The sequence below is a fragment of the Pagrus pagrus genome (genome assembly GCF_965226575.1).
Source record: "Pagrus pagrus genome assembly, chromosome: 16".
Classification (NCBI taxonomy): Eukaryota; Metazoa; Chordata; class Actinopteri; order Spariformes; family Sparidae; genus Pagrus; species Pagrus pagrus.
The window spans coordinates 20,093,092-20,113,249 of record NC_140200.1 but is presented as its reverse complement, the minus strand read 5'-3'; the positions used below and the strand labels follow the sequence as shown (position 1 = coordinate 20,113,249).

General features: G+C 39.4%; 1 protein-coding gene across 2 annotated transcripts; it reads left to right on the top strand.

Annotated features, from left to right (window-relative positions):
- The first annotated feature begins 520 nt into the window (after positions 1–520).
- tdrd15 (tudor domain containing 15) lies at positions 521–19,680 on the top strand. Of its 2 annotated transcripts, XM_084378382.1 has the most exons (6): positions 521–626; positions 7,824–7,882; positions 8,511–14,327; positions 14,716–14,882; positions 16,456–16,511; positions 19,208–19,680. In XM_084378382.1, exons 2-5 carry the CDS (start codon positions 7,827–7,829, stop codon positions 16,467–16,469), a joined length of 6,054 nt encoding a protein of 2,017 aa, XP_084234508.1. In that variant the 5' UTR covers positions 521–626; positions 7,824–7,826; the 3' UTR covers positions 16,470–16,511; positions 19,208–19,680. The 2 variants fall into 2 exon arrangements, with proteins under 2 accessions (XP_084234508.1, XP_084234507.1); XM_084378381.1 differs by lacking the exon at positions 19,208–19,680 and having other exon boundaries at positions 16,456–17,669.
- Positions 19,681–20,158: the final 478 nt, after the last annotated feature.

Here is a 20,158-nt window from a genome sequence, read left to right as displayed (position 1 = left end):
AGGCAACAGTGGTCCCTGTGGTAATAGGAGCACTTGGGGCTGTGCCCCCAAAACTGGGATAGTGGCTCCAGCAGATTCCAGAGAACCTGGAGCTGGTCCTGTACATTAGCAGCTCACACAATTGATAAACTACCTATGACACATAACAACGTATCATTATGACCAGATTTATTGTGATTTTCATCTTTTTAAGTACCTTTTCTGTGCCGAGTTGGCGGCCATGTTGGTGTTGGTGACGTGTGTTAAGAGAGTAGTTCACTGAGCGGTTTAACACAAAACTAGATGGTATTTATCTTTATTTACAACAAACTGGACTTTATTTTCTTCAAGAAACTACAGCAGCTGATTTAACAGCTGAGGGCACACAAAGAGAGAGACAAAGACGTTGTAGAAGTTGTATTTACTGCACGTTTCACAAACACTATATGAAGTAAATATTGACTTGGCATTCAAACACTCGTTTGCAGCGAGCGTCCATGTTTTTCCGAGCGAATGCTCTGGAACGCACCACAATGGCAAACCGGAAAGGGCGTGGCTTCTGCTCCGAGTTGACAGTGAGGTTAGCGCCGTAAAACAAAAGGAGGAGGAAGAAGTTGACAGGTGGGACTCATGAGGCGGTACAAAAGGTAGGAGCAGTCACAGTCATGAGTGAGGCGTCTCTAAGCTAAACGTGTCATTTTCTCCACTCACTGAGGAAAATTTGAGATTAAAACCGCCCATGATATAAACTGACCGTCGGGCCGCGCTAGCTAGCTAGCTAGCTTCACTATCGTCTCATGTTGTTAGCATAACGTTCGATGTTAGCTCTTTGTTACTTTTACTGCTAACTCTGGTTGAGTGTCACATTACACCGCCATGAAAAGTCTGCTGAGTCCCTCTCGGTTGGTCTGGGCAAACTCCTGTACATTGTGGATTTAGCAAAAGAGACAGTTTTGCCAAATTTCTAACCATATTTTAAGTAATATTAACTAGCTAGCCTCACATTCATGTTGTGTAATTTCCATGCTATAAAACCAATTCACCAAGATGAATAAAATAGTATTTTAATGCTTTGGAAATGTATTTTTGAAAACTTGACTTTGCATTGTATGAGAACACTGTTAGTTACTCTAATTTATTCATGTCAGGACCGCCAATAATGACAACTGAAGTTGGACCAAAGTGAGCATAATAGTCTTATTAAAAAAAATGAAATGACATGAAAATCACAGAAAAACAGCACAAATGTTCCTGCAACTAGCCATTGTTTTTCATAGATGAATCCTTGTTTGTTTGTAAAAATTTTTTTTTTTTTTTTTTTTTACAATTAATCAGTTAGTTGTTTGGTTTATAAAATGGTGAAAAATGTGTTTCTCAAAGCCTAAAATGGCGTCCTCAAATGTCTTGTTCTGTCCACAACCCAAAGATATTCAGATTACCGTTTACAGAAACCAGAAAATATTCACATTTGAGAAGCTGGAGTCAATCAATTTTTCCTTTTTTTTTTTCCTTAAAAGATTACTCATCATAATAGGTGGCGCTCAGTGTAATAGTTACTTATCATTTAATGTTGTGGCTTTGTCTTTATTTGTGGTCATTTTTGAGCCCATATTGCATGTACTAAAAATACAAATTTTGCAACATTTGAGTTTAAGTTGGGGAAAGATGAGTGTCAGTCGGTCTGTAATGGGTTGTTTTACTATTTACCATGCACTGACTTGGCCTGTGATGTAGCCTACATTATACACGGCTTGCCTGAGCACATCTCTTCAGTTTCCTCAATTTTTTTACATTCATCATCATTTCAAGATGAAGGCAGTGTGTATTTGTACAGTCAAAAATTATGAATCACAAAACTTACCTAAAAGGGTTGTCCAAACTTTTCAACTTTAAAGCAACATTATGAAAAGTTATTATAATGTTGCTGATAATTTAAGCAAATTAAATTATAAGCAACATTAAAATTTATGTTGCACAGATTCTGAGTTACAACACCACTGTCGTAAATACAAATCCCAGGTCTGTAACAATTTGTCAGATGTAATGTAGGTGCTATCTCCAAACAAAACTCACTGAAGTAACAGTGCAGAAACAAGTGATGGGGGGCAGAGTGGCTGAGACAAGGACACCATTCACACGATTACAGGACACTGTACTTAAATATGAAAAATTGTCTAAATAAAATGAAAATAATGTGTAAAAGTTAGGGATGGATGTTTTTTCAGGGCAGATACTTATTATTGGTCATCAAAGAGAACAGTAACTGATATTTGGAGTGAAAATAAAAGTCTTGTCAAAATTTAGAGTTACCAATGATGGACTGTAACCGACTATAGTTTGCAATTACAATTACAATTTTGAGATAGTTTACTTCAGTATTTCTTTCAATTTTTCTGCTATTTTGTACATCACCACTTAATTTATATGATAAATCAGATTGTAGATTCAGATTATTCACAGTTGATAGGCTTATTACTTGTGACATTTAACCAATCAGATAGTGTTGTGGGTGGGACATTGAGTGCATAAGAGCCAGACTATTGCATTCAATTATTGGCAATACAGACACAAAGAACATTGATACTGATACTGTGCTGAATATCAGCCTCAATAATCAGTAAGGGTGTCACGATTTCGATCGAAATTAATTCACAATCTCGAACTTCGAATTAAAAAATAGAATCGTCGATGCTGCCACGCCCCCATGTCACGTCCGGTCGGCTTGTCAAGGGGAAAAAAACACACACGTGTTGAGAGTGCTGCGAGTCAACCTCCTCTAACTTAGCCACTAGCTAAGCCAGTAGCTATTAGCTACAGCCAGTCAAACGATAGCATGGTGTAACACCATTCCTGTTCTGCTCCCGGACCGTGGTCGGGAAGCACAGGGGAGATGATTTCCTCCAGGGCCAAAGTTTATGTTTACCTTTGGGGTGAACCCCCTTTCACGTGTTAAGCTGGTTGGGAAATAACACCAGGGAGCTTTGCTGTATCTTGGGGAGCTGTCGCCTTTATTCACAGCCAAACTGCAGCCTATATTGTACACTTTATTGCTGTCGCTACTACTGCTACTCCTTTCGCTTCTCCTTCCTCTCCCATTCATTCACCGTACGCACGCTCCCTCACTCCCTCACTCTCGCTCGCCCACTCACACCTTACGCACCTTGTATATGTTCAACTGTTTGGAAATAGTTTGTTACGACACTTAATTGTTCAGAGAAGACTATGGACATGGCTGTTTTATTTTTTGTTTGTTTTGTTGTGAACTTGAATGTCATCTTCTGTGAAGAAGACTGCAGTTACAAAAGAGAAACTAGATGGCAGGTTATTTTGTTTAAGTTTCCAATTGACTGAAGATATAAGTTATTAATACATTATGTTGTTTATAAATGTTTTAAATTTGACAATGTAGTGTGGTACATTGCGAACAAAGGTCAGATATTGTATTACATAAAAGTCTAGTCTAAAAATGGCATAGAAACCTGTGCTTTAAAAAATAAAAAAAAATGTAAAAATCGAGAATTGAATCGAACCATGACCTTAGAATTGAAAATTGAATCGAATTGAGGATTTGGAGAATTGTGACACCCCTAATAATCAGTCTATCACTTGTCAAAGTAGAGCCTTGCTTGTAGAGCCCGACCGATAAAGGATTTTTAAGGTCTGCAGATGGCAGAGAGAAAAACGAATCGTCAGAAAGTTCAGAGCCCAACTCGGTAGCAGAGAGAGTGGTTTGGACTCCAAGCAACCTAAAAAGCCCCGTTTGGAAATACTTCGGATTTTGGTCAGTAGACGGCAAAAATGCGGAGCCTCGAGATAAAGTTGTATGCTAGCTGTGTAAGCTACAGTTAGCTTACCATTCCACCACTAGCAACATGAGGGGATTTTGCGCATAGAGAGAGAGGTCTACGGTCCTAAAAGTTTTACGGTATAGGCCATTAGTTCATTTACTTACTTTGTAATGTGTAGGTATGTTTTCAAAGACATGTTAAAACTAAAAAAAAAAAACCTATACAAGTAGTTACGTCTCGTTGTATTAGTTTGTCCTCCTGTTATTGACATAATGCACAAATCTAGATAATCGAATGGTTCGAACCTATGTGGTTTTTTTAGATCGAATATTCAAATGTCATTTAGGAGCAATTTTGACAGCCCTATTGCTGACAGACATGAGAAATGTCCATGGTCGCTAGCATATGCAGTGATGGCTCTTTTTTGTTCGATCATCCTCACCAACATGTGTAGTGTCGAGTTCCACCTCGTCTGTACTGCCTGTATGATAGAATGCTGTGGGACACCTAGCTCCTCCTGAATTTTAGACAGCCGTTGCTGTGCCGTAACAGAGTGGTTGAAGTGTGCAGCAATTTTCTTGAGCTTTGCCAGAATGTCCACCACCACTCTCTGGGAACTGAGGCCATCATTTATAACCAGGTGCAGTATGTGAGCACTGCAGCTCAGGTCTGGCTTCTCAACAAGGCGCATGCCTTTCACCATATTTGCCCCACTGTCCCTGAGCACAAGCATGACCCGCTCCTCATCAATTTCCCATTCCTCAAGCATGGACAGAAATGTCTCTCCAATGTACTGTCCTGTGTGGGACTGTGACAAGGATTTAACATTTAAGACAAGTTGGACCTTTTTCCAATTCTTATCAATGAAATGAGCAGTCAAGCTCATTAGTGCTTCATTTGAACCTGACCAGCAGTCAGTGGTAAAAGAAATGCTGTTTCCTGCATTTTCAACTGACAGCAGTTTCTTTATTTTGCTGACGACTCCTGTATAAATCTCGTCCATCTTCTTTGTACGGAAAAATGTATCTGTTTTTAATGGGTATCTGGGCTCTGCCTTGGCCATAACCCTTTTAAACCCTGCACCCTCAACACCTGCAAAAGGCAGGATGTCAGTGGCTATCATCTCCATCAGTAGTTTGTCCATTTTCTTCAGTTCTTGGATCATTTAGAGTCCATTTTGTGGTTTTCTCTAGCACTTGTTTGAGGGTTGGCTGTGTCAATGATGTGGTTGGAACTTGAGGCTGTCCATCTTTTTGCACCTTCTCGTAGATGTCATTCTGTTTTAATTTAAGGTGTGCCCACAAGTTGGATGTATTTTTAAATTTGAGGCTGCCAGATCCCTGGCTCACAGAGGCTGTACAGATGTTGCATGTGACTTCACCTGATGGGCCTTTTGTGAAATACTCCCATACTTGACTTCGTCCACCACTTGCCATCTGTCAAAAAATAAGTAAACAAGCCATGTAAGACATACAAAAATATATATATATATATTGCTGCTACAGCCACAACTATTAGTACTAGGGCCGGGACTTTAACGCGTTAATTAAGATTAATTAATTACACAAAAATTAACGCGTTAAAAAAATTAACGCATTTTAATCGCACTTACTTTTGCACCGCGGAACTTTTCTCACTGGATGAGTTTCAGGCGTACCGATTATACTGGAGCACAATTATTTAACGAGTTAAAAAGCCGCCGACACTGATCACTGCCCATGGATCTATAAAGTTTTAATGTAGCCCGAATGCAGCTCAAACCGACCCGGTGCCTCAGCACTGCGACCAAGCTTTGATAAACACACCGGATCTGCGCTGGTTTACAGTATCCTCCTGTAATTTAGCCGGTCGCTACTGTTTAAAAAGCGCTCGTCGCAGTGGAGCTGAGAACAGCGGAGTTTCCTCTGCTGCAGCTGAACAGCTGACATGTGGTCAAGATGTAGGTAGCCTACAGACCTGTCACTGTCTCACGGTGCATAAGACTTCAACCTCAGAGCTCTCTGTCTTCAGACTGTCCTGACCTGTCCCTGAACATCACACAGGGAAAACATAGAGCTGCCTGTGTTTTATTAATGTTTACATCAGGCTGACTTCAACAAATCAGTTTATGCTACTGTGATTTTAGTAGTTAAATACAGTGATCATCATAGTGTAGTGGCAGGAAAGACCATTTACCAAATAACGTGTTACTTAAACATTTTTCATTGTGCTGTGCTCTAAAAATAAACTAACAAACTAATGTAGAGTCCTGTATAAGGAATGTTCAGCTTAAATTTTCCCCTTAAATTTAGGTTCTCAGGAAAATCGCATCTTATCAGGTCATCGTTAATCGATCGATAAGGTCCATCAACTAAGGATTAATGAATTAATCGATAATTTGCATCCCTAGTCTGTTGGTCTTGGTTAAGTACCACCTTGAAAAAAAAATAAACAATGTTTTGTTGCTTAAGCTTATGTATTCAGTCATTATTCAATGGTATACTAAAACCCATATGAAAAAAAGTGCTTCTCACTGTTCTCAGGTCAAATATTTATATGCGATTAAAAATGCGATTAATTTCGATTAATTAATTACAAAGCCTCTAATTAATTAGATAAATTTTTTTAATCGAGTCCCGGCCCTAATTACTACTACTACTATTATTATTGTTATTATTATTATTATTATTATTGACTGTAATAATAAAAAAAATAAATGATGATGATGATATTATTATTATTGTCATCATCATCTGTATTATTATTAAACAAGACAATGGTCACTCCTAATGTTTTTTTTTGTGTGTGTAATAGTGGGTCCCTATTGAGCTACCTTATAATTACAATGTCAACTTGCTTATCCCTTTACCAGCAATCTTAATTCTATCCATCAAGCTACAACAAACCATTTTCAATCATCATTTACTGCCTGCCTTCTAAAATCTACTACTTAGTGATGCACTAAATCCATTATGTGACTCGTTAATGCTGCAGCTGAACGACAGTCAGCAAAACACACTTCTGTATGTCTTTTTCTGTATGTCTAAATGTTCACTCCTCGCATGCCTAACTTACGTTTTACAATGTACGGACTGTAACTACAGATATGCTAGTTATAAATACAGCAATCATTACTTTATTTAGGCAGAATAAGTTTGTTGTGGTTTCCAAGCTCATTAATGTTAGCGCTAGCGGTCTTCCACTGATAGCCATGGCATTAGCCAGCTTTGTGGTTAGCTTAAGTCTAAGCCGTAATTTAGCAATGGATAACGTCATATGCTACTGCAAATGATTGTAAAAAATAACAGGCGGGGGAGAGATGATAGGTCTCATTGCTATAACTGTCACTCATGCTATTAAAGAAATACATCTTCAGTCACAATGTCAAGAGTTAAACCGACAGTCAGTCAACTATACTGTAACAACGTAACGTAATTACTAGCTAGCTAATTCCGTTTCACTCTCGGCTTACACGTAAACAGCAGCAAAACTGGACATGGTAGTCACAAATTTTGTCATGCTTATTTGAGCTAAGAGAGCTGATGGGGATGTTCTTTTAATTGTTATTCAATCAATGTATTTCTCGTGACAGTTGCCAACTTACCATGAACACACTTCACTGATGACCTCAATCGTGGATAACTGGTTCGCTCTGACCGACTCTGGCTGGATCAGCTGGTTGTAGGGTTTGTGGCGTTCTAAACACGAGAGTTTCCAACAGGGATGTTTGTAGAGTGTCCTCTGGTGGACAAACTATGCAACGGCAACACTCATAACATGGTTGTAGGGTGTTTTGTCCGTTTTTTTTAATTTTCTTTTTAATTATTCATTTATTGTCCATTATAAATGCTAATACCGATAGTTTGGAAAATGCCTAATATCGGCCGATATATCAGCCAGCCGATAAATCGGTCGGGCTCTACTTGCTTGGTTAAGATTATACACAGGCTTAGCTTTAAAGGTTAACATCAATGCTAGTTTTGTTCTTTGTTTGTGTGTGTGTGTGTGTGTGTGTGTGTGTGTATGTTTAATTGATAAGAGCATGTTCATTTAATTATCTCCAACTTTTTTCTTTAGGATATGACAGTTACTGATGCTGCTGCCATGCCGTCAGTGCTGGGCTCTGAACATCAAAAGTAAGTTTAACAAAAAAAAGAAGTAAAGTGACTTTTTTACTTTAGAACTGTATGATATTAAGGCTATTTTCTTTTCATATTTTTTCCAGTGTTTTAGTAATTGACTGTTAAGTTATAGGATAAGTTTATGATTTCACAGTCATGCTCACTTTCCAGAAAGAACACTCTGAAGTACCAAATCAGGCCATAGATCCGTTATCTGACCTCCCAGTTAAATATAAAATTATTATAGTTTATGTAAGTTTTTATTTTTCTCTTCTAAACTGTTTAAGGTTACATCACATGTTGTAAGATGTCACAAATTTTTTCATAAACCCACTTTAGCTACATTTAAGTTACATTGAAATGCTAATGAAAATAAACCTGGAATGGAGATCCGTAACTGTAATGTTCAAATATGTGTAAATGTTCTGACCTATCTGACTTTTCTGCTGTGCTTATTTTATGTATTGTGTGTTGCTTTGCTAGCATCTTTGATGAACCAGATCTACCCAATAGTGACATCTGACCCCTCTGAAAATTGGTCTCACTATTAATAGCTGATGGTTAAATCAATAAAATCATGAGCTCACCAAATTATTATTAACACTTTATGTAGGTTATTAACATATGTCACTTAAATTTGCAGGTCTCAGAGGTCTGGTCCATCTGCACCATGTGCCCTTTGGCCAGTGGACCTCAAATTAACTCACTTGGACTGGAACCCTGAGGCAACCCTGATACACTTCCAGGCACAGTACCTTACCATATGTGAACTTGACTATAACATCCTGCAAGGAGAAATACAGAACATACCAAAGACTAAAGCTGCAGTGGATATCGGAGAGTTTTGCCTTGTAGAGGATTTGACTTCAGCCCGCTGGTACAGAGGAAGAGTTCAGAACCGGAGAGAGGACTTGTTTGATGTTTTCCTCATAGATCACGGTAATGTCTTGAGTGTAGACATCACCAGCATATCTTCCTGTTCAAGCGACCTGTTCATCCTACCTCCCAAGAAAGTTTGTGGATTTCTTGCAAATGTACTGCTGCTTCAAGGTTGTCCTCATTCTGTAGTGGAGGAATACTTATCAAGCCTGATTGGAAGAAATGTCACAGGTTATATCCAAGCCCTGCTGCCCCACAAAATGCTCTTGTTGGAAAGCCCTGATATCAACATCGACCTTGTTAGACATGGGTTTGGGAGGCATGTCGACACAGATACATTCCTCCTCTTGGTTGAGATGATCACTGAAGTTCGGCTCAAACAAAATGTAGAGCCAGTTCCTGACCTGCTCATTGAAAAACCAAGTGGCCAAGAATATTGCTTCAAACCATCAGGTTCGCAGGGATATGAAGAAATTCTGTCATTCTGTGGGCCTAAATTGAGTTGTGGGACACGTGCTAAAGTGCGAGTAACTGCTGCTGTCAAACCTGGGCTGTTCTACTGTCAGATGGCCGGTATGCAAACAAATCTTTTGGAAATGTCGAAGAAGCTGGCTGCAGTTTGTGAGTACAAACCCAAAGAACGCAATCAGAAGACTCCAGAAAACTTGGGTTTACTGTGCTCCGTTAAAGGCAAAGATGGGAGATGGTACCGAGGCTTGGTGCAGTTGCTCCCAGTCAATTCTCAAGTAAGAGTTTTGTTCATTGACTATGGATTCTTTGAATCGGTCAAAGTTGAGAATGTTCACAGGTTGCCACCTGAGTTTGTTTCAAAACCTATCATGGCGTTCCCATGTTCACTTTTTGCCCTGAATGATCAGGATGAGGCAGTCAAAGCTCAGCAGTTGAGTTTTCTAAAGGCAGGCTTGCTTGGAAGGGTGTTAGATGTGGAAATCAGAAGTTTTGATGAAGAACAGCATCTCTACTCTATCACAGTAATTGGTGCTGAAGACCCAGAGCCCGCTCAAGAGCTTCCTAAAGTCAATTTTGAGTCAGTTTTTGAGACAAAAGAATTGTCACCTCAGGGTGGCTATCTATACCATGAGACAGTCATGTCTGAAGCATTGGGTAAAACACTGGAAGCAGGAGAGGTGCAGGTAGGCTCTGTCTTTGTGGGGTATGTTGAGCATGTTCAGAATCCACATCAATTCTGGATCCGAACACAAAAACGCAATGATCACTTTGAGGAAATGATGACAAAAATGATGGATCACTTCAGTCAGGTGAAGCTGGAGGAAGACACACTGTTGAATCCTGAGCTTGGGACACTGTGCTGTGCACTTTATGAGGAAGACATGCATTTCTACAGGGGTGTAGTGACAGACACTCTTGAGCATGGCGCTGAAGTTCTTTTTATTGATTTTGGGAACATTGAGAAAGTGCCACACATGCTAATCAAGAAGATACCTGAGGAATTTGCCAGCAAACCAGCATTTGCCTTCTGTTGTTCTCTTGTCAATGTATTTCCTTTGGATGAAGTCTGGACTGGCACAACCTGTGGCTTTTTTAGAAAAGCTGTGTCAAACAAAGCATTGCTAGTCCATGTTGTCCAGATGAGTAAAAACAAATTTGTTGTTGATCTCTGTGAGATTGGAAGTGACAACAGTCAAACTATCACTGAGCTCTTGATCTCTTCAACACAAGCTGAATACTGGAACAACATTCCCATGAAGACTCTGGTGCAAAATAACACAGATGTGACAGACAAAACAAAATGCACACGATACATTGTGACATCAGACATCAGTGGGAAGACAGAGCAACTGAAAGATTTTGAGGAGGAAGAGAAAACATGCAAAAATGAAACTGAGAAGACCCAAGCCCCTGCTCGCTTTAAAGTATTAAACACCAAGCCTGGGTGTGAGTTTGCTGTGCGTTGCTCTTACATCAACTCGCCATCAGATTTCTGGTGCCAGCCCCTCAATAAGGTTCCAGCTTTGGAGGAACTGATGGATAAAGTTCAGCAATATTACACAACACACACAGTACCCCTCCAATTAGGGGATTCATGTTGTATTGCCAAGTCACCTCAAGATGGAAGATGGTACAGGGCATTCATCACAGAAAAGCAGAAAGGTCTTGCTAGAGTGATTTTGGTTGACTATGGCTATACCATCCAAGTCCAGGAGCACAATCTTCAGGCAATAATGCCAGAATATGTTAATTTGGAAGGACAAGCTTTCAGGTGCAGCCTTTACAACCTGATCGAACCTGCTGACCCCAAGAACTGTGGAAATTGGAGTCCAGAGGTGTGTAACTTGCTGAGAGATTTTGTCCGCGACAGCACCTGTGGTCTAAGATGTAAAGTTGTCTGTCAGTTGAATGTGAAAAACAAAGGGCTGTGCAATGTTGTGGACCTCTACAACACCCAAACCCAACAGAGCATAACAAATTTGATCTTGAAACAGGGCCTGGCAAGAGAAGTTACAGTCTCAACAAAGCAACAGTCAACAGTGTTTCCAGAGTCCTTTGTCTTCTCTTCATATGATTTAAATCTTGGAAGTGAAGAACAAGTCTACATAACTCATATAAGCAGTCAGTGGGAAGTGTACTGCCACCTTGAGAGAAACACTGACATCATCGAAGAGCTAGAAAAGAAAATCTCAAAGGAGAGTGAGAAAATGATGCAAGCCAGTAGAAGAGCTGTTGTGAGGAAGCTGTGCCTGGCAAAGTACTTGGATGGCAAATGGTACAGGGGCTTGGCAGATCCAGTTCAGTCACCTCTGCATCTCAGTGTGTTTTTTGTGGATTATGGAAACACAAACATATCTGAGAAAACCCATGTCATGTTCATCCCCAGAGACTCTGCTGATTTGTTGTACACACCCATACAGGCTGTGAGATGTAGCCTTGCTTCAGTGTCCAAGGACGAGCTTTATACAGATGTCAAGAAATGGCTCAGTGATGCAGTCCTTAACAAGCAAGTGAAAGCCCTCATAGTTGGAAAGAATGAAGATGGTTCATTTGATGTTGAACTGTTTGATGGAGAAGTGAACATTAATGAGAAGGTGAAGGAGCTCATTCTCAGTTTTTCACCAAAACCAAAGACAGTTGTGAGTTTTGACATGAGCAGCAGCAGAAGAAGGAAACCTGAAACTCTCTGCACAAGAAACACAAAAACTTCAGTCAAGAACAGGAGTCAACCGCAAGGGCGTTCCCCAAATTCTGCCACATCAAAAAACCAAAAGAGGACTCAAGTGGGTAGTGGACCACACAAAAAGAAAGAAAACGCACAAAACTGTGTTCCAGGTAAAACTCAGAGCAAGAATACAAAAGCACAACAGCAAAATAAGGACAATGCAAAGAGCTGTGTCCTTGAAAAACCTCAGATAAACTCTCAGGTAAAACAACAAAGAGAGTACCGGGACACAAACACAAAGTCAGAGCAACCACAATGTACAGAGAAAATGGAGACTTCTCAGATTTCGTGTTTGCAGGACATGAAAGTGACCAAAGGTTCGAGGGCAATGTGTTTCGTCTCCCACATCGACTCTGTAAACAGTTTTTTCCTTCAGCTGTCAGAGGATGAGCCAGCCATCTTGAAAATGGCCGAAGATCTCAACTCGGGTACCTTTAGAGATTCCATAAAGACTACCACACCTCTGAGAATCAATGACCTTGTGCTGGCTGAGTATGAGGAAGATGGCGCTCTTTATCGTTCTGTGGTGAAGGACTGTAAAGGAAGTTCCTGTTTCAGAGTTGAGTTTGTGGATTATGGCAACTCCACAGTCATGGGGAAGGAGAAGATCTATACCATTCCAAAGGAGTATCTCTCTCAGCCAAGATTTAGCATACCATGCTCCCTGTTGGACACAAACACATACCAAAATGATGCGTCTTTCACTGATGCTGTAATGGAGCAGCCTCTCATGGTAGATTTTGTCCATCAATATGATAGTCATTGGGAAGTCAAGGTTGAGATTCTTGGTGGAGCAACTGGTCTTCCACCGTTACTTGAAGCTGCTGTTGAAAGAGGCAAAAAGGAAGAGGAAGCTCCTGCGAGTTCACCTGCAATCGAAAAGGGAGTGAGATCCTGTGAACAGAATTACCAGCAAAAGGAAGTGCACGACAATGAAATGTCTAAATCCAAAAGGATAAATCCCATTATTGATGGTGAAAACGTTATGCTGAAACCACTACCTGCCAAACTGTTGCCCAAACTCAAGGTAAAAAGCCGCTGGGGCCGTAGGAGTACTCCCACCAGAAACATGGACGCTTTTATAAAGAATCGAAGGAAAACTGTGAAATACTCTGTCAAAGCAAAAACAGATTGTGTAGATACAATCATACCTCCGACTATTCAAGCTAAAGACACAGAGAACTGTACAGTTCTCTCGGTACTCAGTGATGGTAGTTTTTATGTCAGACTAAACAAGACCAGTGAACTGTTTTCAGCATTGGAAAATGACATAGCTGACAACCTGCACAAGTGTAAGATGGTGGCTGAAGAGGATGTCAAACAAGACCTCAAGTGCTTAGTTCAGGTACACAGGGACAAGCAGTGGCACAGGGCTGTTGTTCAACATGTACACCATGGAAAATGCCAGGTCCTTCTCATGGATCACGGATCAATCGAAGAAATTCCAAGTTGCTCAATTAGACAACAGTGCAGCAACCATAGAAAAATCCCAAACCTTGCAGTTTTGTGCGAGGTGAACTGCCTTAGTTTCAGTGAGGGAGAGGGTGCTCACAATTTGTGGTGTGAAACTCTCAAACCAATGATAGGCAATGAAGTTAAGCTAGTCTTTGTGTGTTATTCAGAAGCTGAAAAGCTTTGGAAGGTTGAGATAATCATGAACGGACTGTTCTTCAAACGTCAAATCACAACCTCTCTGCAGCAGAATGAAGAGATGACCCCGCCACCTGCTGAAACCCGACATGAGAAAGCAGAAGGGAAATCCATCGCCGAGACAAGCCAACCTCAGCAGCTTGTCTTTGCTCCTATTGATATAGACAAAGCGTACTCTGGTTTTGCTGCTGCAGTGACAACTCCCTTTGAGTTCTGTGTTGTTCTGGAGGACTCGCTTCTCGTCATGACCAAAGTGTCTTTAATGTTGGACGACCTGTCTAAGCAGGGGTCTCCTCTTCCTGAAGCCCATCTTGTCCCTGGCACCTGCTGCCTGTTGAAATCAGACACCAAGAACAAATGGTGCAGGGCCGAAATCGTTCACTCCGACACCACAGCGATCCTAAACCTGGTGGATTACGGCCTTTATGAATGCATACCATATGAAAACTGCTCTCACCTTAGAAGACTTCCAGTGGAGATAATGAACCTGCCAAAAGTGACATACCCCTGCATCCTGAGAGGGGTGAAGCCAATAAGAGCAGATGGACAGTGGACCGATGAAGCAGCAGTCTTCTTCCAGCAGTGTTTGTACCAGAAGAACCTCCAGATCTTCTTCAGAGAGTTTGTGTCAAACACTAACTGGAAGGTGGACATTCTGGCTGATGACGTTCATGTCGCCAAGGAGTTGGTGGATGCTGGACACGGCAGTTATATCGACATCATGCTAGGACTGAGGTATGCTCTTATCACTCTGCCTTAGGGCTTCACCCAACGAATATTTTTTTTATAGATTAATCTATCTATTTTTTCTATTATAATAACTATTATTTTCTTGTTACTCGATTAGATATAAGAACAAATTTTCCCAAAATAACATTTTAAAACTTGTCATTTATATTTCAATATTTTATTCAGTCATCTTCAATCATCAACAAACAAATCTGACAAAGTATGCACTGCAGGGCATTATTCCCAACAAAAAGGAGTTCAATGTGTTGTGTGTATTCACTCAGTTTGGCTTTGTGCACCAGTTGAAACACATTGTGGATGCTCACTGTGCTCACTGTTTGCTGCTGAGACAGGAAAAAGAAAAATGTGTGATTGTTATTTCTGATACATTCAGGTTCCAGGAACAGAGCACCTGTAATGCTGCTCTTCATAGCCCTGAAAGTGAGGAAGAGTGTGACCAGAAAGATGAAGCCTCTGACAAGAAGTCTGATCTTTCAGTTGAGTCTACTGATGAAGCAGAGGAGAAGATGCCACTCAGCATTGCATCTGGATCTAATCATTGTAAGAAAAATAGTTTAGACTAGGGGTGTCAACGTTTACAATTTTTTCTACACGTGTACACGGGGCTTCTAACCGGAGATTTATGATCTCTTACTATCGCAGTTGCGCTACATAAGCACTAGAGGGTTCTGTCTCCATTCAACCGCCTCCTAATCCCATTAAATCAAAGCCATTCCAGTAGTTATCAGACAAAAACGTTTATTCAACGTTATTCTTGTAGACCTATTTGAAATAGGTACTAAATTAAAGCCACCATAACAGATAAATCACAGCTTCATTTAACATTTTAAGGCTTAGGCCTATTTATGACAGAAAGTAAAATGAGTTGAAAATAAAATCATCTATCATTTTGACAGAAAAGAAAACGTGAGTGAAAAAGGTTTAACCTTCTTTTTTAATCATTGTTTTAACTATTTCTCACAGTTGTACAATTTGTTTTTAAACTTATAGTTCAGACTGCATCCCTCTCTCGCAACGGGAGCTGCGTCTGAATTTTAATATATGTCTCATAGTAAAAGTAATCTGGAATTGGCGATAGAAAGAAACTAAAAAAGAAGCCAAAGTATGCTGAAGTGAGAGGAAAAAACTTCACCTTTATATCCACAAAGCTAAAAAAGTAGAGGGGGAATCTCACAATTATTCACTAAAACTGTCTGGAAAAAAATGTTTTTTTCCTCCTCTTTTGACGCGAGGATATGTGATCAGGTCGTAAAAAGCCGACACAGAACACCAACCAACAATATAATGTACAACAACACGTAACAATAAAGGCTAAAATAACAAGCCATTAACAGTTTTTGTTTTCAGCAGGATGACATTTGCGCATGGAGAAAATGATGAGTGCCGCGCTCTTCTCAAGTCCTCCACAGCCTATTCTACACAGCAGCTGTCTTGCCTTTAAGCGGTCTCGCTGGTCTGAAAAACACAAATGGCTGTGGCCGCGTTTTTTTTTATATATCAACGTAACATTGTGCCCCATGCATCTATTACGTATGCGGATAACTGCACTAGTGGGAACATTTAATTGTATAGTTAGTTAATGTTATTATCTGAAGCTTTCAGGCAACATTATCACCCCAAAAAATACTATAGGCCTATATATTGGTGAGAAATAAATGAGGAGGAGGAAAAATGACATGTAAATGGTCAGTGATTTTTCTAAACGGTTATGATTTATTATCAGTGTACCTGTTTACACGTGTAGATGTTGACACCCCTAGCTTAGACACATTTCTTCTATTGGTATCAAATGGAAGTTTATGTTGATCACTTCAAACTGCTGGAAGATGATAATCCAAGTTTTGCTGCTAGCCACTGGCTTCCACTATTTTCAAAATGAAGGCCCGGTTTCCTTTGATCACAACAATAAGAGAAGTATTTACAGATCATGTTTTTGAGGCTTTTCCTTCAGCATGAGTATGGATACTGACAAGTTACTTGGATATAGGAAGTACCGGATACTCATTCAAACCTAGTTCTGATCAACTTTAAACTCCTCAGCTTGATTTGGAAAATTGCAGGTAGGTATGTACAGTACAGTTGTTTGACTTTGTTTTGTTCTCTTCTGTCACAGGTTTTCTGATGTGAAGACAGTCTGGTTGAATCTCTAATATGAGCCATGGCCCCGCTGTAAGTTTGCATCGATTTCTGATAACCCAGCGTCTGGTTAAACCAAGTGAGATGCTGTTTGTAGGATGTTTTGACTGAACATTGAATCTCAAAAGTTTGAGAGTGAGAGCTGCTGCTCACCACATGTACGAAATGATTTATTGCACTTCAAATCAGAAATACTACCATAAAATGTTGATATGTAAACTTCCTTGTATTGGAGGAAATGATTTATTTTGTTTTGTTGACTTAAATCAAGTGCCTTTCTGGAGTTTTATGAAGTCAGCAGCACAATGTAATTTTTTTGTTAGAGCACAGAAATTTGCATTCATGAACAGTTAAATACTTTCAGTCTTCCTTTCTGATTTAAATGAGGTGTTCAGCTCAGACAGGGTCGTAAACATTAATAAGTTACATTTGTTGATGGATGTTCAGTTCATTTTGTGTATCTGTTTTAAACAGTTCAGAGTGCTTTACGTTAGAGTTAAGTTGGACACTAAGACCTGCATTTTTTGTTATGACCAAGTGAACTAAATATAAAGTTGCCAAGCGGACATTTTAATTAATTTTAAAGTATTACGCTTTTAAAGGACATTTGTAAATAGGTCTTTGTTAATTTTGAGTTTTTGTTAGAAATACTATTTTCTTGATAAATGATAAAAACAAGTTAATACCTGTTTAGTGCTTCTGACAGTTTAGTTTGAACCTTTTACATTAAGTACCTTAATTGCGTTGAAGACATGTTAAGTGCAAATTTAAATATTTTTTATTTTTTATAATTGTTTTTGCTCTCATATGATTTGTTCTCTTAACTGTTAGGTTCATTATGGGTGTGGGAAAACTGAAAGACAGTATAGAATTATTTCTTGTGGGTGCATAACAAGTGACATTAGCACAGGTTAATGCATAACCACTTTAAGTCCTGATGTGACCCCTACAGAAATTCCTGTTTGTGTTTCACCTCTGGAGGGCACTGTTGAGCCAGGGTTGTTTCATAGGAAGTGTTGAGCCTGGCTCTGCCATTGGACTTGCTTATCATGCATCCTTTAACCAGTATGCAACCAGTATTTGGTGCCTGTTTACATTGGAGTTTAGTTGTTAACTCTGTGGATGGGAAACCAAGAATACACTATGTGAGGTACAGTAAAGGCTGTTCTAATAATAAAAAATAAAAATCAGCGTCGCCCTTTAGGCTGTCATTACTTTCTAAGTTGAAGAGCAAATATACTGCTCAAAATAAGTTAGGGATATTGGGATATTTCAGTGTTTCACTTGATTGTTTATTGTGTGACATATCTGAATCTTTATTTTGTGTTGTGTGAATATTTTTGTTGCCCAAAAATAATGCGACACATTTCATCTGACTTTTATTCCATATCCATGCACATATGCATCCATATCCCAATATCCCTAATTAATGTCAAGAAGTGTAACAACACCTCTCTCGATGTGTTGTTTTCTGTGAGTGGAGGGATCACAAACCAAACCACATCCCTAAAGATAACCTTAACAGATCATTTTATTTCAGCTTTCCATAGAACAAAGTTGTACATTTTTGCAGAAATTACTAAAATGTTGCCAGAAAATAAATGTTCGATCCAAATTATTATGTGAAAAATATTTTCAGTGGATTTCAGCTCCAAGTGTGTAGCTGAGAGACTCAGTCAGTCAACCTGAGCTGCTGCTCTGTCCATTATCTGCATGTTCATGAAAAAGGTTATTGTCAGAAGTGGGATTCGAACCCACGCCTCCAGGGGAGACTGCGACCTGAACGCAGCGCCTTAGACCGCTCGGCCATCCTGACGTTGTTCTTCGCTGTCACAATTTATAATTTTAACGATCAAAGCTTTAGTAAACATTAATTTCTGTTGTATCTAAACAGGTTTGACCTAGATTCTTGTGTTATAGCGGTCGATCGACTGAAATGGCCAACGTCAGACGACTTTGAGAGTGACTTAACAGTCCAATCGCTCCAACGTTGCAGAAGTCTGAGGAGGACGTTGAAGCGTGATACAGTATTCATTTTAATACGGTGTCGAACATGTGACAACATTAACGTTACGCTTCTGCCGCCAGGTCCATTATTTTAAAGATACAGATAGATGTCGGTGGCTACATTAAAAAACGAACATTAGAACCATTAGGTTTAAGTGGTGTTGAACATATTTTAATGTATTAAAAACGTGAGCGCAACATGCGGTTGTTCACTTCCGGGTCAATGGTAAAAACGCTCATTCTTAGAGACGCTTTTAAAAAAAAATTAAACATTCGACGATAAGTCAGACAAATTCTCTCATAAGAGAAAGAATTCGCTTAAAAACGCTGATGGTAGATACTCCCGCCTTCGAAATGTTATCTTTAGTGATGTTTGTTACTCAATGTGTCAAATGTCCCGTTTTACCGCAGTGGCGCGTGTTCGAGTCCAGCCCAGGGCAAGTCTTCTCCAGCTGTCATTCACGAATTAGACAAGTAAAACGAAGCGAAGAGAACGCCCCCATCGAGTTGTTATATTGATGCTTTACATATATATATCTTCAGCATGAGTATAGATATTGACAAGTCAATTGGATATAGGAAGTACCGGATACTTGTTTCAGCAGAGTACTTGCTCAACCCTAGTTTTGATCAACCTAAAGCTCCTCAGCTTGATTTGGAAAATTGCAGGCAGGTATGTACAGTACAGTTGTTTGACTTTATTTTGTTCTCTTCTGTCACAGGTTTTCTGATGTGAAGACAGTCTGGTTGAATCTCTAATATGAGCAGCGCAGCTCTGCTGTAAGTTTGTATTGAAGTCAGCAGCACAATGTAATTTTTTTGTTAGAGCACAGAAATTTGCATTCATGAACAGTTAAATACTTTCAGTCTTCCTTTCTGATTTAAATGAGGTGTTCAGCTCAGACAGGGTCGTAACATTAATAAGCTACATGTGTGGATGGATGTTCAGTTCATTTTGTGTATCTGTTTTAAACAGTTCAGAGTGCTTTATGTTAAAGTTAAGTCGTACACTAAGACCTGCATTTTTTGTTATGACCAAGTGAACTAAATATAAAGTTGCCAAGCGGACATTTTAATTAATTTTAAAGTATTACGCTTTTAAAGGACATTTGTAAATAGGTCTTTGTTAATTTTGAGTTTTTGTGAAAGATATTCTTTTCTAGATAACTAATAAAAACAAGTTAATACCTGTTTAGTGCTTCTGACAGTTTAGTTTGAACCTTTTACATTAAGTACCTTAATTGTGTTGAATACATTTTAAGTTAAATGAAGCCTTTCCAGGTGCAAATTTAAATATTTTTTGATATTTGTTTTTCTCTCATATGATTTGTTCTCTTAACTGCTAGGTTCATCATGGGTGCTATAAAACTGAAATACACTATAGTATAATTCCTTGTGGGTGCATAAAAAGTGACATTAGCGCAGGTTAATGCAAAATCTACATCAAGTCCTGATGTGACCTCTACAGATATACCTGTTTGTGTTTCACCTCTGGAGGGCACTGTTGAGCCAGGTTCGTTTCATAGGAAGTGTTGAGCCTGGCTCTGCCGTTGGACGCTTAATTATCATCAGAAATTTAATGTAACCTAACTAATGTCGAGAAGTGTAACAACATATCTCTCGATGTGTTGTTTCTGTGAATGGAGGGATCACATACCAAACCACACCCCTAA

Excerpts from the sequence above, each read along its gene's own strand:
- tdrd15 (XM_084378382.1), top strand. The coding sequence starts at position 7,827 with ATGACAGTTACTGATGCTGCTGCCATGCCGTCAGTGCTGGGCTCTGAA. Across the intron at positions 7,883-8,510 it reads CTGGGCTCTGAACATCAAAA|GTCTCAGAGGTCTGGTCCAT; the intron begins GTAAGTTTAACA and ends TTAAATTTGCAG. Across the intron at positions 14,328-14,715 it reads GACATCATGCTAGGACTGAG|GTTCCAGGAACAGAGCACCT; the intron begins GTATGCTCTTAT and ends TGATACATTCAG.